General features: G+C 42.8%; 2 protein-coding genes across 2 annotated transcripts in view; both read left to right on the top strand.

The window, feature by feature from the left end:
- Window positions 1-25,788, top strand: part of LOC133653027 (chemokine-like protein TAFA-2) — a 308,568-nt gene that overhangs the window by 179,375 nt on the left and 103,405 nt on the right. The gene's annotated exons all lie outside the window — the stretch shown is intronic.
- Window positions 11,971-14,901, top strand: LOC133653666 (uncharacterized). The gene is made up of 3 exons (XM_062053202.1): window positions 11,971-12,652; window positions 12,718-12,834; window positions 12,971-14,901. The coding sequence occupies exons 1-3, from the start codon at window positions 12,097-12,099 to the stop codon at window positions 13,273-13,275; spliced, it is 978 nt and encodes a 325-aa protein (XP_061909186.1). The 5' UTR covers window positions 11,971-12,096; the 3' UTR covers window positions 13,276-14,901.

Below are 25,788 nucleotides of genomic sequence, written 5' to 3'. Positions count from 1 at the left end.
CAGAAAAGAGACGGCAGATCAACTGGTCTAAAAGGGGGTCTATTTAAAATTCTAGAGTATACAAATGAGTTTTAAGATGGGACTTAAATGCTTCTACTGAGGTAGCATCTCTAACTGTTACCGAGAGGGCATTCCAGAGTACTGGAGCCCGAATAGAAAACGCTCTATAGTCCACAGACTGTTTTTGGGCTCTGGGAATCACTAATAAGCCGGAGATATTTGAACGCAGATTTCTTGCCGGCAAATAGGGTACAATACAATCAGCAAGATAGGATGGAGCTAGACCGTTTAGTATTTTATACATAAGTAGTAAGACTTTAAAGTCACATCTTAAGTGCACAGGAAGCCAGTGCAGGTGAGCCAGTATAGGCGTAACATGATCAAACTTTCTTGTTCTTGTCAAAAGTCTAGCAGCCGCATTTTGTACCAACTGTAATCTTTTAATGCTAGACATAGGGAGGCCTGAAAATAATACGTTACAGTAATCGAGACGAGACGTAACGAACGTATGAATAATGTTATCAGCGTCACTGGTGGACAAAATGGAAAACAAATTAGCGATTAAATATCCAAGATCAAATACTTCTCTAAACTGGACTTTCGGACAAAACTGTGATGTTTTATTGTACTTTTGGTTTCAAAACAGTAACTTTGAGCAAGTTGCAAATAGCCCTTTTAACTTTGTCAGTCCTACTTTTATGCTTTTTTTAATACAACCATAGTCTCCAATTAATACCTGAATAGCACCGAAAGACAATCACTGTTGTTCCATGTCTGCACTGCACAGCTGTCACTCTTGCTCACATTTTCTGTCAGTCCATGTAATATGTCAAGCAGCAGGTTTGAACTTTCCGTGCTTATGTTACATACGCTATCATTTAGCAAGAAAAGGGCATTTTGAGATTGCTCATCCAAAACAAATCTGAGTAATAAGCAATGACACCATCACCTTAGGAAGTACCAGAAAGTTATGAACAGGGGGTTTTACTGTATGTTTAGTTTGACCTTATATCATAGAGAGTGATGGCTCAAAAATGTTAAACCCTGCCTTTGGCTTTCCTGTCGTGATAAACTCTGCACAGGCTGCCCTTCACGTGAACTAGTTGTTACTGGCTTTGTTATTGTTTCTCATGTCACACTGCTGTGTGTATTATTTGTTTAATACACACAGCAAGGCTCCTAAGAATGTGTACAATTTTTACAGTAGATATGACATAAAACCATCAACATGATTGATACACAAACGTACTTCATCGTCACAATGAATTAAAGTGGGAAAAGAGAAGCTCATAATCCAAAGCATACCACATCATCTTTACAACACAATGGAGGCAGTGATTTGTTAACCCAATATGAATGTTGTTCACTTTCTCTACAAACTTTAAGACTTGCACAGCATCTCTAGAGATGGTTCCACATACATTGCCACTTTATCAGAATGTTTTGAAGCCCCTAAACATGGATCATTTTTATGATTGAAGCGGCGTCTTCATATCCTATCTTCTCATAGAACGTTTTCCGCGAGTGTGAGTGAGACTAAAAAACATGACTTTTGAGTGTTTATTGCACAACAAATTGCCTCCACTGCTCTCCAGCTGCCAGACATTATTATCTATTTAATGATGTAGATGTTCTCTTGAACACAAACACAAATGTTCTGTCTCTGTCTTACACACTTCCCCTGGATAAGGGCAATAAATAACGACAATAATGGTGACGTCCGTATTTTAGCTGAACATCAGTAGGCTGTGTGAAGGTGTGCGGTCTCCCCGTGTGCCGTTTAATTAATGATTGATTGCAAGTTGTCATCACGGATTCACAGTATCTATTTACAGCTTGTCACATGGAGAAGAGGGCAATGAACATGTTTTCAAATAATTTGTGGGTATCATCCCTTATGTCCCACTAGACACAAGCAGGTTATTGATTTCAAGGTAAAGCCTAATGCGGTATGAGAAAGTTATGATTTCAAAACCGCTAAAATGTTCCTTCATACCGTTAGGGATGGCCAGAAACCATAAAGGTTCCATAAAGTCTGCGGCGGTACCCACACTGAAAAAATAAGAAGCTACTGTATTAGCGCTTCATTTCAGTGCTAAACAAATGCAGCCTGAGTCACCTGTAACTAAGTAAGTAACTACATTTGGGGGGTCGGCGTGGCGAAGGTTGGCAGAGTGGCCGTGCCAGCAACCTGAGGGTTCCTGGTTTGATCCCCACCTTCTACCAACATGTTCGTTGTGTCCTTGAGCAAGACATGTCACCCTTGCTCCTGATGGGTCGCGGTTTTTGGCCTTGCATGGCAGCTCCCACCATCAGTGTGTGAATGTGTGTGTGTGAATGGGTTAAAAAATGGAAATAGTGTCAAAGCGCTTCGAGTACCTTGAAGGTAAATGATAAATAAATAAGTAATAAATGGGTTATACTTGTATAGCGCTTTTCTACCTTCAAGGTACTCAAAGCGCTTTGAAAGTATTTTCACATTTACCCATTCACACACACATTCACACACTGATGGCGGGAGCTGCCATGCAAGGCGCTAACCAGCAGCCATCAGAGGCAAAGGGTGAAGTGTCTTGCCCAAGGACACAACGGACGTGACTAGGAAGGTAGAAGGTGGGAATTGAACCCCAGTAACCAGCAAAACTCCGATTGCTGGCACAGCCACTCTACCAACTTCGCCACGCCGTAGAAAAGCGCTATACAAGTATAAACCATTTATCATTTACATTTTATTCATAAAGCGCTTTTCACAGATAAAATCACAAAGCGCTGTACAAAACATAGGTAAAGTAAAACAACAATTCAATTTAAAACAAAAGGGGCAACATCATAAAAAGGATACAAAGTGGATTAAAAATTATAGTTAAACGGTGCATTAACTAAAAGCTTTACTAAAAAGAGAAGTTTTCAAATGTTTCTTAAAAGTTTCAATACAGTCATGATCACGATGGTGATCATGACTGGTGCAAAATGTTCCAGAGCCTGGGAGCTATAGCCTGGAATGCCAGGTCTTCGCGGGATTTAAAACGAGTTTTCGGGATCTTTAGAAGACCCTGGCCTGAAGACCGGAGGCTACGCCCTGAGGAGTAGGGGCATAACAACAAGTCAGCGATGTACTGAGGGACCCCACCATGCAACGCACGGAATGTCAGGACTTAAATTTTAAACTCAATGCGGATTTTAATGGGAAGCCAGTGAAGACCGGATAAAACAAGGGTGTTCCGGGTGCACCGGTCAAAAGTCTGGCAGCCGCATTTTGTACAGTCTGAAGTCTCTTTAGCGTTGATTTGTTGAAAAGGGTGAAAAGAGAATTGCAATAGTCAATGCGAGACGAAATGAACGCGTGAACGATCATTTCGAGATCCAATTTTGACAACACCTGCAACACATGCTTGGCGGTGATATTGTACAAGTTGTTAGGATCCGCTGCTCGGATCAGTTTGTTTACAGTTTAGTGTCACGTGTGTTTTGTTTCTGTTGCCATGACGGCAGATTTTTGCTCACCTGCCTCTGGTTAGCGTTTCGGGACGCGCACCTGTTGCCCGAGCGCTAATCAGAGGGCTATTTAGTCTTCGCCCGGGCAGCACTCTGCCTGGCTTCCTAATTTGCTTTCACGCAACAGCTAACGACCACTTTTGACTCCTGCTAGCTTTCAGGCTATGCTATTTTGTTTGCTAGCTCCCACGCTAGTCGTTTTGTTTTTCTCCTGTCTGATTTAAGTCTTAAATAAATCATTTTTCCTACCTGCAAGCTGTGTCCGAGCCCGTCTGCATCCTCGGGAGAACACCTCGCACCACGATGCGACCAGGTCGTCACAGTAGGAAGCCAGCAAGAAGAAGTTCTCCCGCAACGAGCACGTCGGAGGAGATGGACGAAGGTGCGTGGATGGTGTTGCGAGCAATGGAGGCGGAGACTCTCCGCTATTCCCCTTCGGAGCGCCAGGACCTGATATGGGGTCCTAACGGAAGGTTGGTCCCAATCCACTCCGTTTGGCCCGAGGACATCGCCACACCTCCGCACCACCGGACGCGTCAGCGAAGACGGAAGCCACCAAAGAGGTCTTCACTTCGCTGCCAAGACGCGCCACTCCCACAGACTCCTCCACCGGTACACAGTAAGCAACATTCAGCCCAAGATTCCCCTCCTCAGATGTTTGGCAACCCTATCGACCACTTTGCCAAACATTTCACCGATTGGGCTGTCAGTCAGCTGGAGACCCACACAGATGACGTCATCCCGCCCACTGTGGATGACGTCAGAGACGAAGAATTTTTTTAAAATTCTTCTGCTCCTTTTTATCAGTCACCTCCTAAGGACTTGAATTCTAAGATAAGACATTATCAGGACATTTTTGTGAAATGTAAATCTAGTCAGTCCCGGTCACCTGACTTTCTAGCTCCACCCCCAGTGACTATTGCTCCGCCCACTGCACATATTTTTTCCCCCTGTGCTCCCACCCAGTCTCAAGTGGGGAGTAAGAAAAGACATTTTGGACAATTTAGAGGAGAGGATTCAGCCCTCCCCCGGACCTCCCACCACCCACCCTTGAAGACGGTTCCAATCCGCAAGGAGCGCGTCTGGGATCCGCTTTTTGAGGGGGGGGCTAGTACTGGGAGCTGTGCGAGTGGGGTGGCACAACGGCGTGCTAAGCCGCAACCTCCTGCTCGGCCACCGCCACCTGTCCTTCGGCCTGCTAAGCCGCAACCGCCAGCTAGGCCACCTGCACCTAAGCTAGCGCCAAGGCTAAGGCTAGCACCAGCTCCACCACAGGTTCCAGTACCTGCACCTCGGCTGGTTCCCACACCAGTACCTGCACCTCGGCTGGTTCCCAGACCAGTACCTGCACCTCGGCTGGTTCCCAGACCAGTACCTGCACCTCGGCTGGTTCCCACACCAGTACCTGCACCTCGGCTGGTTCCCACACCAGTACCTGCACCTCGGCTGGTTCCCACACCAGTACCTGCACCTCGGCTGGTTCCCACACCAGTACCGGCACCTCGGCTGGTTCCCGCACCAGTACCTGCACCTCGGCTGGTTCCCGCACCAGTACCGGCACCTCGGCTGGTTCCCGCACCAGTACCTGCTCCACGGCTGGTCCCCGCACCAGTACCTGCACCACGACTGGTTCTCGCACCAGTACCTGCACCACGACTGGTTCTCGCACCAGTACCTGCACCACGACTGGTTCTCGCACCAGTACCTGCACCACGACTGGTTCTCGCACCAGTACCTGCACCACGACTGGTTCTCGCACCAGTACCTGCACCACGACTGGTTCTCGCACCAGTACCTGCACCACGGCTGGTTCTCGCACCAGCACCTGTACCACGACTGGTTCTCGCACCAGCGACTCCGGCTGCCACGACAGCGACTCCGGCTGCCACGACAGCGACTCCGGCTGCCACGACAGCGACTCCGGCTGCCACGACAGCGACTCCGGCTGCCACGACAGCGACTCCGGCTGCCACGACAGCGACTCCTGCTGCCACGACAGCGACTCCTGCTGCCACGACAGCGACTCCTGCTGCCACGACAGCGACTCCCACGGCGACATCTCAGCGACCTCGAGTGGTCCGGCGGCGCAAGCGGAAAGCAGGTCCCCGCATGCAGCCCTCGAGGACTCAGAGGCTGCTGAGATTCTGGCGCCACTCACGCCCACCTTCTCGGCGGCCACGAATGTGGCCTTACCGTGGTCGCCCGCCTCGCCCGCCTCGCCCGCCTCGCCAGCGGCGGCGGCGTTCCATTCGCCGCCGCCACCTGACCCTTCCCCGGTGGATTCGGGGACACGTGGCCTGGCGACCCACCACCAAGTCACCCCCCCGCCCGCCCTTGACTCGTGAACTTTTTGCTTGTTTTTTTTTTTTCGGGTTCCAGTTGTTTTTTTTTTGTTTTCAAGGGACATCTGGAATCTGTCCTTTTAGGGGGGGGGTACTGTTAGGATCCGCTGCTCGGATCAGTTTGTTTACAGTTTAGTGTCACGTGTGTTTTGTTTCTGTTGCCATGACGGCAGATTTTTGCTCACCTGCCTCTGGTTAGCGTTTCGGGACGCGCACCTGTTGCCCGAGCGCTAATCAGAGGGCTATTTAGTCTTCGCCCGGGCAGCAGTCTGCCTGGCTTCCTAATTTGCTTTCACGCAACAGCTAACGACCACTTTTGACTCCTGCTAGCTTTCAGGCTATGCTATTTTGTTTGCTAGCTCCCACGCTAGTCGTTTTGTTTTTCTCCTGTCTGATTTAAGTCTTAAATAAATCATTTTTCCTACCTGCAAGCTGTGTCCGAGCCCGTCTGCATCCTCGGGAGAACACCTCGCACCACGATGCGACCAGGTCGTCACACAAGTAACGTCTTGTAAGTAATGTGGCATGGTGACAGAAGCGCACAATCTGGAACTCTTTTTAAAGCTACTACTAACTTTAACACACCAACAGTGGCCCTCATAACACAGTTAGCTTGCAGCGCTAGGCTAGCTAGTAGCCACAACAACAACAAAGCTCTCCTCATTATGCATCAATGGCGGTGACAGCGAGCGAGGTTGCATTCACGACCCCTAATAATTATAATTGTAAGTATCAATGGGGGCAGTGGGCAGGTCTACATGGACCTGCACGGGTAGAGAGACGTCCCCGCTCTCCACGAGTCTCCCGCTGCCTTGCGGGCAGGTTTTGGATAACCAAAGGCTAAGGGAGTCAACCCTGACATCAAATCCAGAGCCGGAGTCCCTAAGGCGGTCTGACCTTGTCTTCATAGTCATTCCGGCAACTCCTGCGATGCCGCTGGTGCCAAGATGTATCGGTTTTACCTTTCCCTTGGATCCATCAGCTGCGTGGAGAGGGGGGATCTGCTTCATGGGCAACAGCTTTTTCTCCATACCACCTCGCCCAGGCTAGCGCCCTGGAGAGGACACTCCAGCTTCGTTGCAAAGCGTCGAAACAACACGGGAAGCAACAGTTAACGGTTATAAGCGATCCGCTTGATTGGCGTAGAGCTGGCGCCAGGGGTTGCTTTCTTCGGTGGGAGAGAACACCACGTCTCATTGGACAACTACCACCCGCCTCAAGCTGGGCATCCCCCGGCCAAATAGGTGTTGTCCCGCCACAGTCCGCCTGCCTTACTGGGTGCGTAGGGCTTAGGGTACAAGTATCCGACAAGTGGACTGCGATTGCTGCACCAGGCAAAAACAAAATAAATTTAAATTCAACAATGAAAACTTCTCCCCTCAAGCTGGGCACATGGAATGTCAAAACAATGACACCAGGACTGTCCGACGACCTCCAGGCCATCAGCGATGCTCGGAAGACCTCAGTCATCAACGATGAACTTGTGAGACTGCAGGTTGACATTGCCGCACTGCAGGAGACGCGGCTTGCTGACTCTGGAACTCTCAGAGAGAATAACTTTACGTTCTTCTGGCAAGGGAAGAGTGCAGAGGAAACCAGAGAGTATGGCGTTGGATTTGCTGTCCGGAACTCTCTACTGGCAATGATAGAACCCTGTCAACAAGGCACAGAAAGACTGCTATCACTCCGTCTCCACACCACCACTGGGCCCGTCAACCTGATCAGTGTATATGCACCAACACTCAGCGCCACCAGGGATACCAAGGACGAGTTCTACAGCCAGCTAGACTGTCTTATCGACAGGATCCCAAATAAAGAGCATCTGATACTGCTAGGTGACTTCAACGCCAGAGTGGGCGCTGACCACGACTCTTGGCCCTCCTGTCTTGGAAAGTTTGGCGTTGGAAAGATGAATGAGAATGGGCAACGACTCCTGGAATTGTGCTCATACCATGACCTCAGCATCACCAACTCCTTCTTCCAGACAAAGCCCCAGCACAAAGTGTCTTGGAGACACCCTCGCTCCAAACACTGGCACCAGCTAGACCTGATCATCACCAGGCGATCTGCGTTGAAGTGCGTCCTCCTTACCCGCACCTTTCACAGCGCTGACTGCGATACTGATCACTCGCTGGTGTACTCCAAGATGAGACTTCTGCCTAAGAAGATCTATCGCTCCAGGCCCCAGGGCAAACCCCGCATAGATGTGAGCAAGACCGCACATCCTGACAAGGTAGCGGAATTCACCCAATCTCTCTCCGAGGTGCTTGACTCAGATCCTCCTGGTGGCTCAGCCACTGAGAGATGGTACCGCATTAGAGAGTCAGTACACAGCACTGCCATGATGGTCTTTGGAAAGAAGCAGACAAAGAACAACGACTGGTTTGAGGCCAACTCCTCTATACTCACTCCAGCCGTAGAAGAACGCCGCAGAGCTCACCTGGAATACAAGCGATCCCCCAGCCAGAGGACCCTGCAGGTGTACAGATCTGCCAAGAGCAAAGTACAGAGACTAGCAAGGCAATGTGCTAACGAATACTGGCTCCAGCTCTGCCAGAGCATCCAGTTAGCGGCTGATACTGGAAACATCAGGGGCATGTACGAAGGCATCAAGAAAGCCATGGGCCCCACCAAGAAGGTTACAGCACCACTGAAGTCTGCCACGGGCGAGACCATCCAGGACAAAGGCAAGCAGATAGAGATATGGGTGGAACACTATTCCGAACTGTACTCCGGACAGAATCAAGTCACATCCGATGCCCTTGCAGTCATTGAAAGCCTCCCTCTCATGGCTGAACTGGACGAGAAACCCACTGTGGCTGAACTGAAGAAGGCCATTGAGAGCCTGTCCTCAGGGAAAGCGCCTGGGAAGGATGGCATACCACCAGAAGTCATCAAGTGCGGCGACAGCACACTGAGGGAACATCTTTACGACCTCCTCTGTCAGTGCTGGGAGGAAGGAGCAGTACCTCAGGACATGAAAGACGCCAACATCGTTACCCTGTACAAGAACAAGGGTGATAGAAGCGATTGTAACAACTACAGAGGAATATCTCTCCTAAGCATCTTAGGCAAAGTCTTTGTACGCGTCCTCCTGAACAGACTGCAGAAGCTTGCTGATAGAGTATACCCAGAGTCACAGTGCGGGTTCCGCTCGGAAAGATCAACCATTGACATGGTCTTCACCATCAGGCAACTGCAAGAAAAGTACAGAGAGCAGCACAAGCCCCTCTTTCTGGCCTTCATAGATCTGACCAAAGCGTTTGACCTTGTCAGCAGGGATGGGCTCTTCACAGTCCTAGCAAAGATTGGCTGCCCACCGAGACTCCTGAGCATGATCAAGTCGTTCCATGACGGCATGAAAGGCACAGTTCAATATGACGGCTCGACGTCAGATGCTTTCGACATCCGCAGTGGCGTCAAGCAGGGCTGTGTCCTCGCTTCCACTCTCTTCGGCATCTTCTTTGCCGTTCTGCTGAAGCATGCCTTCGGATCATCGACTGAGGGTGTTTACCTCCACACTCGGTCCGACGGCCGACTGTTCAACCTGGCTCGCCTAAAAGCAAAGAGCAAGGTCCGGAAGGTAACCATCAGAGACATGCTGTTTGCAGATGACGCTGCTCTGGCCACCCACACAGAAGAAGAGCTACAGAGCCTGATGGACCGCTTTGCAAAGGCATGCGAAGAGTTCAGCCTGACTATCAGTCTGAAGAAGACAAATGTGACGGCCCAAGATGCTGAACCACCCTGTATCACCATCAACGACTATGAACTAGAGGTCGTCAGCAAGTTCACATACCTTGGTTCCACCATCACTGACAACCTCTCACTAGAAGCAGAGATCAACAAGAGGATCGGCAAGGCTTCCACAACCTTGGCCAGGTTGTCGCAAAGAGTGTGGAACAACAGCATGCTGACAATCAACACCAAGATCGCTGTGTATCGTGCCTGCGTGCTAAGTACTCTCTTGTACGCCAGCGAATCCTGGACTCTGTACTCCTCGCAGGAGAAGAGGCTAAGTGCCTTTCACATGCGCTGCCTCCGTCGCATACTCGGGATTATATGGAGCGATCGTGTGACAAACAACGAGGTGCTGATGCAAGCCAAGATTCCCAGCATGGTCACTCTGCTCCGTCAGCGTCGCCTTCGATGGCTGGGCCATGTGCGTCGAATGGACGATGGCCGGATCCCCAAAGACATCCTCTACACAGAGCTTGCCTCCGGCAAGAGGACAACAGGACGGCCACATCTCCGCTTCAAGGATGTCTGCAAGCGTGACCTGAAAGCGCTCGACATGGACCTGAACACCTGGGAAGAGCTTGCTCATGACAGATCCAGCTGGAGACACACCTTGAACACTGGACTGAAAGCTAGCGAGGCAAAACTCCGCCAGCTTGCAGATGAGAAGCGAGCTCAGAGAAAGAGCAAGCAACTACATCCTGTCGCTGACTCGACTTATAAATGCACCAAGTGCAACAGAGACTGTCACTCCCGTGTGGGTCTGTACAGCCACAGCAGACGCTGCATGACCAACTAAATCATATCCAAGGGGCGCCAATCCATTGTCTTCCGAGACTCACGGATGCCAGTAGTAGTAGTAAGTATCAATATTACAAAAGTTGATTCGTGCAAGTTCTCAATGTTCTGTATTTATGTAATACTGTATTTGTGACAATGTGTTGCGGAAGTTATGTATTTTTGATAGTATCATCTAGTTATTCTTCAAATTATATTATTGAAGTATTTCAATTACTAGTCTGTTCAACTTAAATGTCACAAAATTGAAACTTTTTAGTGTTTTTACAAAAATCAGTATGTTTTCCATTTTTAATGCACCGTTTAACTACAAACGTTTGTATAACTTGTGTGGTTCAGGCACCACATTTAAAGGGGAACTGCACTTTTTTTAAATGTATTTTGCCTATCATTAACAATCATTATGAAAGACATGACGACGGATGGATTTTGTTAATGCATTCTAAATATTAAAGGCCTACTGAAACCCACTACTACCAACCACGCAGTCTGATAGTTTATATATCAATGATGAAATCTTAACATTGCAACACATGCCAATACGGCCGGGTTAACTTATAAAGTGCAATTTTAAAATTCCCGCCACACTTCCGGTTGAAAAACTCCTTTGGATATGATTTATGCGCGTGACGTCACAAAAGCAACGGAAGTGGTTGGACCCCATCGGACCCGATAGAAAAGCCTCTTGTTTTCTTCGACAAAATTCCACATTATTCTGGACATCTGTGTTGGTGAATCTTTTGCAATTTGTTTAATGAACAATGGAGACTGCAAAGAAGAACGTTGTAGGTGGGATCGATCGGTGTCTTAGCGGCTGAGTACAATACTGTAATATCTGTGATATTTGCATTAGTGTACTGTCTTTAAGGGTTTGGGGAACGCGCATGCGCGAGTGAGTTGGCGGAGAACTTGTGTGTGTGAGCGTGAGTTTTGGCTAACAGCAGCTCGTGTATGTGTGTGCGTTGCTTTTTGAACTACAACCAGTTACCGCTTTTTAATAAAGCGATTGAGCAGCGCTTCCTCGTCTGTGTGACTCCTTCTCCACTGCGGGGCATTACAATACTTACAGCAACAGAACAAGGACTACTTACTACGCCTAGCCGATGCTTGCCGCCAAACCCACGGATGAAGTCCTTCGTTGTGCCGTTGATCGCTGGAATGCAGGTGAGCACGGCTGTTGATGGGTTTCTATCTTCATTAGAGAACGATGCTATCGCGCTAGCTCAGTAGCTAAGTGTGTCACCGATGTATTGTCTTGGAGATAAGTCACTTTAAATGTCCATTTCGCGTGCTCGACTCATTTTCAAGAGGATATAGTATCCGAGGTGGTTTAAAATACAAATCCGTGATTCACAATAGAAAAAGGAGAGAGTACATAGTTCTGTGAGGTCTGGTTGCTAAGTTGGTAAGTTAGCTTCAATGGCGTCGTTAGCACAGCATTGTTAACCTTCGCCAGCCTGGAAAGCATTAACCGTGTATTTACATGTCCACGGTTTAATAGTATTGTTGATTTTCTATCCATCCTTCCAGTCAGGGGTTTATTTTTTTTGTTTCTATATACAGTTAAAGCACGATGCTATCGACGGGACTTCCGGTTAAGATGTGAAGGAGGGAGGACGCGTCCGAGCGACTCTCCGTGAATTTGACACTCAAATTGTATAAAAACCACATATTGTGAGGAAATTCGAGTTGAAAGGAGAACATAAGTGATTATAGGCACACTATGGCTTCGCGGGGCGGCAAAACTCCACAGCAGGGGATAAAGGCGCACTTTACTCGGCATAGTAAAACTACCACTACAAACAGTGGGACTAGCTTAGCCTCTCCAGCTAGTAGCTCTGTAGCTGCTAAAGAGGCTAATGCTGGTAGCATGACCGCAGCCAGCCTACCCCCAGAAATGGAGAGCCTACACCGACTCATGACCGCATCAATGGAGAATATAATAGCTCCGCTGAAGAGGACCATGGATGAAGTGAAGATAATTGTGGAGGATCAAGGCAAAAGGATCGTCGACTTGGAAGAAAACGCAACGCAGCTAACTGAACGAGTCACCGCTCTTGAGGCTATATGTGAGCAGCTCTTGACCCAGAACGAGTCACTGAACGAACGCATGGAAGACGCCTCTAACAGGTCTAGACGCTGCAACCTGCGCGTCACGAACGTACTACCGAGTCCTGGGGAAAGGAACGACTGTGTTCAATTCATGCAAAACTTTTTTGCCACAGTACTTGGGGACGTGTTCACCGAGCCACCCATACTAGACAGAGCGCACAGGATCGGTAAGGAAAATCCGGGGCCCAACCCGAGGCCTAGAGTGATGATTGTCCGCTTCCATTACCTTCAGGACAAGATGCGTGCACTACGGGCAGACAGGAGCCTGCTACAATGGAAGGGACAGAAAATTATGCTCTATCCAGATTATGCGCCAGCTACTGTGAAACTTCGTGCCACATTCACCAAGGTAAAAGCTCAAATGTGGAAGAAGAATGTCCGATTCCGCCTCGTCTTTCCAGCTGTTTTAAAGGTGGAATTTAAAAACAAAACGCATGCATTCAAGACCGCTGATGAAGCACAACGATTCTATGACCGGCGTATAGCCAGACTCCCGGACATGGAGAGAAACACAACTACCAAACCAGCGAGAAGAGGGCGCGCCACCACCCAGGAGAGAGGCGACACCGGCCGGGAGAGAGAGGAGGAGAACGGCGCTGGACTAGGCAACGAAGAGGATGGAACGCACGGGAAGAACGGTCCGGGAGGAGAGGACGAGGCGATGGGAGGCATCAGCGTGGAAGGAGAATATAACGACGAGGTGAACGACGGCGAAGAAGAAGACGGCGGCAGCGGCAGCGAGTCCGGAGACAACATGGGGGCTCTGGACGAGAATGACGGTACTGAGTAGCATTGATCCGAGAAATGGGGTAAGAACACCACTACAACTGACACTTATGTAAATAGACACATCCACGGTTGCCTGCCAAGGAAATGGACACATTGAAGGGAATAGACTGATGGGAAACGGACAGAGATTTACTTTCTTTTGGACTTTTGCAAGAACTTGGGACTCACGGGGGGGAGGGGGATGGTCAGGGGAAATAAGGGAAACGCTGGTATGGTTTATTGGTTTAGTCTATGTTTGAACTCTCATTCTATAAGATATTAGATCTGGAATCAGATAGAATACAAACCTTTTTTTTTGTTTTGTTCTGTTTGTGTGTGTGTGTGTGTATGTGGGTGTGTGTGTGTGTGGGTGTGTGCGTGTGTGTGTATCCATTCATACATATGTGTGTGGGTGCGTACGTGAGTATCCACATCAGGACATGGATCGTGTGTGGGTGCTTTTGTGGGAATGTGGGCAAGTTCGCATGTTTTTGTATGCATATGTATATGTGAATGGGATTTTACGTGGGTATCTGATAAACATTTAGAAGCACTACATGTTTGTAATGATCCTTTATGTATTTTACTGTAAACCTTTTTTATTTATATTTTCCACGGAGGGAGAGAGGAAAGATGACGGTATAAGGGAGAATGTATAATATTTAAGGGACTAAATTGGTTGAACATTGGATATCATACAGGCGACAAAACATTATGGAACCTGATCTGTACAGGGTTCAACTTGAATATCTTTTCATACTCTTGTGTACTAAAAGAGGGATTTGGAAGGCATTTCCCCTTCGTCTCAGCTCGATTGTTGTCTCTGCTTTCACCACCTATTTCCCTCTCTCCCTCTATATTTTTCTATTTGTTTATATTTTTTATTATTTTCTATTTTATTACTCAGTTGTACTGCATATATGTTGAGGATGAGACCGATCTATATATACATCAATATTATGGATAAGTTGTTGACTTTGTTTTACACTGGACATGCTAGCGTAGAGGGGCTCCCCTGTCCTCGTTCCCGGTGGGCTTGTCTCCGGGGCGCTGTGGTGGGTGCTGCCGTAGCTGGGTCGACAGCCGGTTTAGTGTTGTGGTGCTGCGGTGGCGCCCGTTGGGGCGCTCGGGAGACAGGTCTATACGTACCCTGGTGCAATGGAAGTAGTTTGATATGCGAAATGAATACTACCACATTCCTTTTTTCAAGTGAATATATGCGTGGTTGTGGGTGAGTGCGTATATGTATTTACATGTATGTGCACATATAGGTCCGCATATATATTACCGGTTTTTTTCTGTTTTGTTTTTTTGTCTCTCATGTTCAAAAAAGAACACTGGTTACTAGGTAGTATAACTAGGAATATGCTCTCTGTCCTGATATAGATATAATCCCAGAGACTTAACTTTGATATAGAAACATGAACCGTGGATATTGATACTTTTTGTTTTCTTATTGGAACATTGACTTTTCTCCTATATACCCTCTTAGGGGTTTTTGTTTATCTTTTCTTTTATTCTAACTCACAATGTTATGGTTGAGGGACCTGTGTAGAGGAGAGTCGCTCGCTGTGCGATAGAGATAGGAAATGGTTAAAGCTAGCCAGGTTGAGGATTGGAGAGGATCACGCGAGCGAGCCTCTGTACCTTGGGGGTCACCTTTTGTTTCTTGTTTTATTTTTATTTTTATTTTCTTCATTATTCAAAAAAATTTAACTGAAACATGCAACAGACGTGATACAGGGAAGACAGAAAAAGTACGAAAGGAAAACCTTTATGCAAAGTAATGAAGTAAGGGTGGTGTCATTGAATGTTAATGGGTTAAACAATCCGATTAAGAGAAGCAAAGTCTTGGCTAAATTCAAAAAGGAAAAGATGCAGGTAATATATTTACAGGAAACGCACTTATCTAAACAGGAACATGAAAAATTCAGGAAACTCGGGTACAACAATACATTTTACAGTACATTCTTAAAACAGAGTAATAGGAGGGGTGTCGCCATATTAATATCGAACTCAGTTAAATTTGAATTAATCAAGGAAATATGTGATAAAGAGGGGAGATATATAATAGTGAAAGGGAAATTGGAAAACCAAACAGTAACGTTAATTAATGTCTATGTCCCCCCAGATAGCGGTAAATCCACGTATGAGAAAATATTTGATGTTATTAACAAAGAAGCAGAGGGGGTTTGGCTGTGTGGAGGTGACATTAATCTGACTTTGAATTATAACTTAGACACGACAAGCACGATTAGAAGTAAGGAACACATTAGCAAATATGTGAACATAATGATGAAGGAATTGGGAATAATAGACATATGGAGAGAACTACACCCGTTGGAGAAGGACTATACTCATTACTCAGCACCACATCAAATGTACAGTAGAATAGATATGTATCTGATGAACAAAGAAGAAATACACAGAGTGAAGGAGTGCAACATAGGAGTAACGGATCTCTCAGACCATAGTGCCATATACTTGACAATTCATCTAAATAGTAGGAAGAAAAACACGTTATGGAGATTGAATGTGGGCATCCTGAATAGTGAAAGTGTGATAGAATCAACAAAAAAAGATATAACCTCATATTTAGAAGAGAATGATAACGGGGAGGTGGAGCCGACAATTTTATGGGATGCTCTGAAGGCGGTCTTAAGGGGGAAGTTGATAGCTCAAACATCTTTTATGAAAAAGGCAAGATTAGAATTATATCAAAAACGAATCGGAAAATTGAAAGATTTGGAACAACAACATAAAACAGTGGGAACCTCTGAGATAATGGATCAGATTAAAGACATGAGAAAAAAAGTAAACGAAATGCTTATGGATGAGGTCGAAAAAAAGACCAGGTTTGTGAAACAAACATACTACGAGGGAGGCTCTAAAGCAACAAAGATGTTAGCTAGGAGACTGAAAAAACAACAAACATTAAATAATATTCACAAAATAAGGGACCCCAAGACCAACAACCTATTATACGATCCAGAAGCGATTGAAAACGTATTTGAAAATTATTATCGAACACTATATACACAACCAGTTGCGGCAAGAGAGGAGGAAATGGAACTTCTCTTAAATTCATTGGACCTGCCTTCATTGGGAGTTAGCCAAAACAAGATGCTAAACGCTAATATAACAATTGGGGAAATTGAAGAAGCAATACAAAGGACCAAAAATAACAAATCCCCGGGGACAGATGGCTTTAGTGCCGAATTTTACAAGACATTTAAAGAAGAGTTGATTCCCTTATTACAGACCTCCTTTAATTACACCCTTAAAAAAGGAAAAATTCCCCCCTCATGGAAAGAAGCGATTATATCAGTAATACATAAAGAAGGTAAAGATAAAGAAGACTGTAACAATTATAGACCTATTTCGCTACTGAATGTGGACTACAAGTTGTATACATCTATTATTTCAAAAAGGTTTGAAAACTTTATGTCGGATCTAATAGAGGACTGCCAAACTGGATTTATTAGGGAAAGACAAACTCAGGATAACATAAGGAGAGCCTTACATTTAGTTGATGAAATACAGAAGACAAAAACAAGTGCTATGCTCGTGAGTGTTGATGCTCACAAAGCATTCGACAGTGTAAATTGGTTATACCTGTATAAAGTAATGGAAAGACTAGGCTTTAACAAAAAATCAGTACAGATAATAAAGTCACTATACCAAGAACCATCAGCTAGAGTCAAAATAAATGGAAGTCTTTCGAAAAGCTTCAAATTGGAGAGGTCTACCAGGCAGGGTTGCTGTTTATCCCCGACGTTATTCGCATTATTTATAGAACCATTAGCCCAACTGATTAGAGAAAACAAGGAAATTAAAGGTATACAGATTAGACATAATGAACACAAGGTGGGGCTTTTTGCAGACGATGTACTGATCTATCTCCGAGATCCAGAAGAAACATTCCCTAGATTAATGAGAACCCTCGAAGATTATGGACGATATTCGGGGTATAAGTTAAATGTCACAAAAACACAAATATTATTGTTAAACTATAACCCCTCATTAGAAATTAGAGAGACGTATAAACTAAATTGGGACCTGGAAATGGTCAAATATTTGGGAGTTAATATAACAAAGGAAAGAGATAAACTATATGAAGCCAACTATGGGTCGATAAATCTGAGGCTTAAAATGGATCTGGAGAGATGGTCAGTGCTGTGTCTGGACTTAAGCTCAAGAATAGAAATAATCAAGATGAATGTGTTGCCGAGACTCTTGTACTTGTTTCAATCCCTACCAGTAGCAGTACCACAAATACAATTTGATGAGTGGGATAAAAATATATCGAGATTCATATGGGGGGGTAAAAGACCCAGAATTAGGTTCGAAACTCTCCAGCTGCCCAAGGTAAAAGGGGGAATGGCATTGCCAAATCTGAAAGAATATTTCCATGCAGCCCAACTTCGGTATCTAGTATGCTGGTGTAGACCAGAATACGAAGCGAAATGGAAGGGAATTGAATTAGACCAGGGGAGAGATCTTATCCAAAACTTGTTGGCAAATAAAACAATAGAAAAGAGAGTAGAGGCAGAACTGAGTCCGATTACTAAATTTACAATTGGAATTTGGAATAATATCTCAAAAAAATACAAATTAGAGGATGAAAGAAAGATACTAGGATGGTTGACACGTGATCCCAATTTCAAGCCTGGGTTCGAAGATCATGGGTTTAAACAGTGGGAACGAAAAGGCTTGACGGCAATGTGCACACTGTTGGAAGATGGGCAGATGAGGAGTTTCGAAGACCTACGGGCGACATATGATCTAGACAAACATGAGTTCTTCCGGTATTTACAGATAAGGGACTACTATATTAAAAAAATTAAAAGGGCATCAATGAACCCGCTAATTAGAATAATGGTACAAGCTTATAATAATAAAAAATGTAGAGTGATCTCAGCTGTTTACCAGGGATTGATGACAAGCAAGGGGACTTCAACCATGTACATTAAAGAGAAATGGGAAAGAGGATTTGGGGAGCAGATCACTGAAAAGGACTGGTATAATATTTGTAAAACGCAGTGCACGGCCACGAGTTCTAGGGTATGGAGGGAGTTTTGCTGGAAAAACATGACTAGATACTTTATAACTCCAAAAATAAGCGGAAGAGTCGCAGCAAAGAAACAACCATGTTGGAGGCTATGTGGAAATATGGACGCTGACCACGAACATGTGTTCTGGAACTGTCCCAATATTGAAAAATATTGGTATGACGTGTGGTCAGTGATAAAAGAAGTACTACAATATGACATTCCAAAAACAAGTATGATACTATACTTGGGAAACTTGACGCAGGAATATATGCAATTCGATGATTTCTATTTAGTCAAGGTTTTGTTAGCAGCCAGCAAAAAGGCAATTACAAGACTGTGGCGTAGTAGCAGCTCACCGACCTGTGAACAGTGGCTGTGCATTGTGGAAGAACTATATGTAATGGAAAGATTTACACATAGACTCAGAATACAGGAGGAACTATTTCTTGAGAAATGGACAAAATGGACTGAATACAAAACTCAGGAAAATGACACCACAAATGCTTGATATGGAATATAAATTGACTATATATATATTGTAAGATGTTGACCCTGTTGATATATGTATGCATGTGACAGAATAAAAATTTAAGTTTAAAAAAAAAAAAGCACGATGCTATCACGTTAGCTCGTAGCTAAAGCATTTCGCCGATGTATTGTCGTGGAGATAAAAGGCACTGAATGTCCATTTCGCGTTCTCGACTCTCATTTTCAAGAGGATATAGTATCCGAGGTGGTTTAAAATACAAATCCGTGATCCACAATATAAAAAGGAGAGTGTGGAATCCAATGAGCCAGCTTGTACCTAAGTTACGGTCAGAGCGAAAAAAGATACGTCCATCACCGCCTCTCAAGTCGTTCACTGTAACGTTCCTCATCTACGAATCTTTCATCCTCGCTCAAATTAATGGGGTAATCATCACTTTCTCGGTCCGAATCTCTCTCGCTCCATTGTAAACAATGGGGAATTGTGAGGAATACTAGCTCCTGTGACGTCACGCTACTTCCGGTACAGGCAAGGCTTTTTTTTATCAGCGTGCAAAAGTTGCGAACTTTATCGTCGATTTTCTCTACTAAATCCTTTCAGCAAAATTATGGCAATATCGCGAAATGATCAAGTATGACACATAGAATGGATCTGCTATTCCCGTTTAAATAAAAAAAAATCATTTCAGTAGGCCTTTAAATACATTCTATCAAAAGTCCACTTACAATGGAGTCTCTGGGAGCCGTTCAATTCTGCCTATAGAGCCCCTAAAAAAAATCCAAACACCAACTCCATTAGGGTTTTGTATACATGATGTAAGTATATATGTAATGTAGTAACGGGCACATTTATAATAAAATTTAATATTTTCATATTTTGATAATTTTAAGCATACGTGGCACATTAATTAAAAAAAACACATCACATTTGCTCTTTTTTTCTTCATCACTGATTATTACTCACTTTAGACTTCATTAGCAACAAGCATAATGAAACATCACTTACTGTACAATGTTTGCGGTCATTGGGAGGCCGACTGCTGGGATGTTCATATATTCCCATTTCGATGAAGAATGTCTCATAATCTTCACAAAGAAACAGGGTGGGGAACAAGCGTTTTTTGTGTCGTTCTCGCCAGTTCCAGGTCCTAAATTGACTGTCAAAGTGTCTCTATTTGTCGGATTACCTACTCAGACGTCTCATGTCCAGGTGAAATGCATGATTTATGAAATACAATAAATAAATAGTATTGTTGGCGCTTTTTGAATGATTATTTATCCGATTTTAAGGGTGGAATATTTGAGCCCCCATTGTAAGTGGACTTGTATTTACGTTTATTTAATATTTAGAATGCATTTTAAAAAATATGTCTGTTGTCATGTATTTCATAATGATAATATTTGATGTGAACGATAAGCAAAATTCCAAAAATAAGCGCAGTTCCCCTTTTAAGCACTGGCGCCATTGTTCAAATACCAATTCAGTACTAGTATTGGTTAAAATGTAACTGGTACCCTACATACTGTACTGTTTCTTTGGTATGAGAGAAAGTGGATGTCAGAAATCCTTCAAATATTGTGCAAGTGCAACGAGAAGTATCACACAGCCCCACCTGCACACGGCTCTAGCTTACATGACGCAATCAAGAACTTCTAACTTTAACACAAAATTACAATTAAGGCGGCAGATTCATCAACACTGATTGAATACACAATCCAACAATTCCAAAACCCCCTCATGGATAAGTTGTGAGCAAGTGTAAAGCTACTACCTAATTTTATTTAGAAGTGTCTTTTTCATCAATTGGTTGTGTTCATACAATTAACATTACAAGTAGTAAGTGTGAAAAATATGGACATTTAAAAAATAAATTATCTTTTAAACCCCTAATGGTAACATAAGATAGCCGGTGACGTTCTTGATTTGGTTTGAAAAACTGTAACTTTGAACAAGTTTCAAACAGCCCCTTTCCTCAAAAGTGTCCTTCTCTTTTTTATCAATGAGGACATTTAAGATATCTCATTTTAGAGCTTTTATTATTCCACCGAACTGTAAAATGTTCGCCAAAGGTTATCATTCAGTCAGAATGTCATTCCGGCCCATGCTCATGTTGATGTTCTTAAATGTCTAATATGCATACAGTATATGTCGTCTCTTGAACACCAGTGGTGTGCCGTCAGGGCCAGCAAGACCTTCTCTGCTGGCCTAACATAACCAGAAATTATGATCATAATTAAAGATAAAGGTAATTTTTTTAAATTTACTTTCCGTGAATATCTAAAAGTATTCATATTCTCTTCATGTCATATTGCGCTCCTTCCAGTGCTGTTGTTTTTAGGTTATAGAGTTTTTATCCAATCAGAATTCAGCTATCTTATGTTGCCATGCTGTACCAAATCTGCCCGAAGCCTTCAGAATCCACAATGCAGGCGTCCGTGCACTGTAAACATGCGCAGTAGCCGATGTTTTTGATGAGCACCTTGTGGAGTAAACTTTAAGGTAACACTTTAGTATGGGGAACATATTCACCATTAATTAGTTGCTTATTAACATGCAAATTAATAACATATTGGCTCTTAATTAGTCATTATTAAGTACTTATTAATGCCTTTTTCTGCATGGCCTTATTATAACCCTAACCCTCTAACCCTAACCCTAACTCTAACCCTCTAACCGTAACCCTAACCAAATAACTCTAAATTAAGTATTTGTTACTTAGAATATGTTCCCCTAATGTCCAAATAACTCCAAATTAAGTCTTTGTCACTTGGAATATGTTCCCCATACTAAAGTGTTACCAACTTTAAGAACTCAGCCAACACGTCTCCTCTGCATCTTTTATGATTAGACAAGACAACACATATATTTGCAAGGCCATTTTCAAGAAGGATATATAAAGAGAAACTACTTCTTGTGAGACGATGTCGGCCAACACCGGAAGCTCGAATGGGTTCTACAGATTGTGAGTTCAGATATTTAATTTTTGTATTTTTTCACATTTAATATGTTTTTTGGAATTTTAATTTTGACAGTACATAAGATATGTTTTAATTGCTGATGCGGGTTTATTGATTTTTAAATGCGCCAGAAAATAACCCGTTATGTACACTGTTGGTGGTGATTCAATACCCAGTAGGGTGTAAATGTGTTCTTGTATAGCAGGGGTCACCAACCTTTTTGAAACCAAGGGCTACTTCTTGGGTACTGATTAATGCGAAGGGCTACCAGTTAGATACACACTTAAATAAATTGCCAGAAGTAGCCAATTTGCTCAATTTACCTTTAACTCTGTTATTATTAATAATTAATGATATTTATCTTTGTGGAAACACTGATCATCTTAATGATTTCTCACAATAAATATATATAGAAACAGATAAATATCAATATGCAACACTTAATTTTTATATTTTCTCTAAGTGCACATTTTTCAAATTGAACATTTTCAAATGATCACTTCTAAGACAGTCTTGTGAAATCACAATATCCCATTTTAACTAGCTAGCCACTAACATTTTTTAACAAATCATGAATTACTTTGCACCATGTTTGTACAAATAATAACTCATGTAAAATACAAAAGTAAACTCTCAAATTTTTAAATCATGTCACACTTTGAACTGGACACCAAATCTGTTATCTGTTTCTTTGTCAGTTAGTGGGAAGCCTGGCATTGCATGCTGTTAACTAGTGTGTTGTACTCTGGTGTGTAACTTGACACTGCAACTCTGAGTGAGTCTTGCCGATGTGCATCAGTGAGGCGTGTTCTGTGTTTGTTCTTGATGAAGTTCATGTCAGAAAAGGCTGATTCACAAAGATAAGATTTTTCCTCATTGTTTGCGGAACCTTCTTAATCTTTTGGACATATTTTCACAGCAATCTGGCCTTAAGCTTAATTATGATAAATGTAAAATGTTAAGGATCGGAAATCTAAAGGGAACGTCCTTTCGAATGGAATGCAAAGTGCCTGTTTTGTGGACAGATGGACCAGTTAACATACTTGGTGTTGTTGTCCCAGAAAATCTGGAAGATCTAGGCTCAGTAAATTATGATAATCGACTAAGAAAGCTGGACAAAATTATGCAATTATGGAAAGGGAAATCCCTAACCTCGTATGGTAAAATGTCTATTGCCAACTCGTTAATTATTCCTCAATGTATTTATTTGTTTTTGTCATTAACAGCTCCATCACAAAACGTTTTTAAGATTTATGAGCGGAGGGTCTTCGATTTTGTCTGGAACGGCAAACCAGAAAAGATTAAAAGAAAGGTTTTGTACAAAGAGTATGAATATGGGGGCCTGAAACTTCTCAACCTTGAAGATATGTGTCTGTCTTTAAAAGCATCAATTGTTCCAAAGATGTATTTAAACATTGAGTGGTACACAAATGTCCTGTTGGACAAAGAACATGTACTGTATCAAAAGAAATTGTATCCTTTTTTACAAGTGATCCCCTCCCAGAGAGTCTGCTGGGAAACATGGCGGGGTTCATAAAGGAAACCATCCACTCATAGTGGTGTTTTCAATTTTATGTGCCAGAAAAAAGAGACGATATTTTGCAGCAGTTAATATGGATGAACTCTAATATTGTAATAGATGGAAAGCCTTTCTTTTGGAAAAATATGTTTGAAAGAGGAATCATTTGTGTCAATGATATTATCAATGAGAATGGTAAAATTATGAAGTATGATGAATTTAGAGCTATGCATGGTGATGCTTGCTCAAGCTTTTCATTTTATCAACTAACTGGAGTAATTGGGAAAAGATGGAAACAAATAATTAATTATGGAGCTACTAAATTATTATTTTGTAAACCTCTAATAAGAAATTCTAGTTGGCAAAAAGGAACTAAAATAAATAGAAAAATATATAATTTTTATTTAATTAAGAAATCTTTGAAGGCTGCCTCATACAACACAAATGGAAAATGGGAGGACTTTTTTGACTGCCCGTTGCCATGGGATGCCATATTCAAACTAATCTATAAAACCACTATCGATGTGCAAAATCGTTATTTTCAAATTAAAATTATTTATAACTTCTTACCCACAGGGAAAATGTTAAAATTATGGAATATGACAGAGTCAGATGATTGCCGATTTTGTTGTCAGGAGCCTGAATCCACCCTGCATTTGTTTTGGTATTGTCATATTGTGTCTTTGTTTTGGGTGGAAGTTGAAAAAATGTGTTTAAGGATTGGTTTGTTTATGAAGCTTAATGTGGTTTCTGCTATTTTAGGAGAGTTCATTGACAATCAGGATTTAGTCAATTTAATTATAGTACTCTGTAAAATGTTTATTTTTAAGGCCAAAAACAGATATTCACTTAGTATTACTTTCTTTAAAACATTCATTCAGTATTTTCTAACTTTAGAAAGTTACATGGTTGAAAACGATAATGATGCCAAAAAACATTTTAAAAAAGATGAGAAGTCCTCAAAGGCTTTTTTTGAAAGTATAATTATGTTTATAGATTATATGATATCTGTTGTTGTGTTCCCTAATTTGAGTGACCTGGACATAATCTGGACTGTACATAAATGCTTATTTTGAAAATGTAATTTTGTTTATAAATTATATGCAATCTGTTGTGTTCCCTAATTTTTTTCTGTGTACATGAATGAAGGTGTGTGTTGCTGAGTCCGACTTGGACATTATCTGGACTGGGCCTGGTTTAAAAAACCCTTTAAACCAGGGGTCACCAACCTTTTTGAAACCAAGGGCTACTTCTTGGGTACTGATTAATGCGAAGGGCTACCAGTTAGATACACACTTAAATAAATTGCCAGAAGTAGCCAATTTGCTCAATTTACCTTTAACTCTGTTATTATTAATAATTAATTATATTTATCTTTGTGGAAACACTGATCATCTTAATGATTTCTCACAATAAATATATATAGAAACATAAATATCAATATGCAACACTTTATTTTTATATTTTCTCTAAGTGCACATTTTTCAAATTGAACATTTTCAAATGATCACTTCTAAGACAGTCTTGTGAAATCACAATATCCCATTTTAACTAGCTAGCCACTAACATTTTTTAACAAATCATGAATTACTTTGCACCATGTTTGTACAAATAATAACTCATGTAAAATACAAAAGTAAACTCTCAAATTTTTAAATCATGTCACACTTTGAACTGGACACCAAATCTGTTATCTGTTTCTTTGTCAGTTAGTGGGAAGCCTGGCATTGCATGCTGTTAACTAGTGTGTTGTACTCTGGTGTGTAACTTGACACTACAACTCTGAGTGAGTCTTGCAGATGTGCATCAGTGAGGCGTGTTCTGTGTTTGTTCTTGATGAAGTTCATGTCAGAAAAGGCTGATTCACAAAGATAAGATTTTTCCTCATTGTTTGCGGAACCTTCTTAATCTTTTGGACATATTTTCACAGCAATCTGGCCTTAAGCTTAATTATGATAAATGTAAAATGTTAAGGATCGGAAATCTAAAGGGAACGTCCTTTCGAATGGAATGCAAAGTGCCTGTTTTGTGGACAGATGGACCAGTTAACATACTTGGTGTTGTTGTCCCAGAAAATCTGAAAGATCTAGGCTCAGTAAATTATGATAATCGACTAAGAAAGCTGGACAAAATTATGCAATTATGGAAAGGGAAATCCCTAACCTTGTATGGTAAAATGTCTATTGCCAACTCGTTAATTATTCCTCAATTTATTTATTTGTTTTTGTCATTACCAGCTCCATCACAAAACTTTTTTAAGATTTATGAGCGGAGGGTCTTCGATTTTGTCTGGAACGGCAAACCAGAAAAGATTAAAAGAAAGGTTTTGTACAAAGAGTATGAATATGGGGGCCTGAAACTTCTCAACCTTGAAGCTATGTGTCTGTCTTTAAAAGCATCAATTGTTCCAAAGATGTATTTAAACATTGAGTGGTACACAAATGTCCTGTTGGACAAAAAACATGTACTGTATCAAAAGAAATTGTATCCTTTTTTACAAGTGATCCCCTCCCAGAGA

The sequence above is a fragment of the Entelurus aequoreus genome, linkage group LG07 (genome assembly GCF_033978785.1).
Source record: "Entelurus aequoreus isolate RoL-2023_Sb linkage group LG07, RoL_Eaeq_v1.1, whole genome shotgun sequence".
NCBI classification, from domain to species: Eukaryota; Metazoa; Chordata; class Actinopteri; order Syngnathiformes; family Syngnathidae; genus Entelurus; species Entelurus aequoreus.
The sequence above is the reverse complement of the archived record's forward strand: the minus strand, read 5'-3'. Positions and strand labels throughout refer to the sequence as shown.

Bases quoted from the DNA above. Each gene is read 5' to 3' on its own strand.
- LOC133653666 (XM_062053202.1), top strand. From the start codon at position 12,097: ATGGCTTCGCGGGGCGGCAAAACTCCACAGCAGGGGATAAAGGCGCAC. The intron at 12,653-12,717 runs GTAAGGAAAATC...CATTACCTTCAG, and splicing joins AGACAGAGCGCACAGGATCG to GACAAGATGCGTGCACTACG. The intron at 12,835-12,970 runs GTAAAAGCTCAA...ACCGGCGTATAG, and splicing joins TTCGTGCCACATTCACCAAG to CCAGACTCCCGGACATGGAG.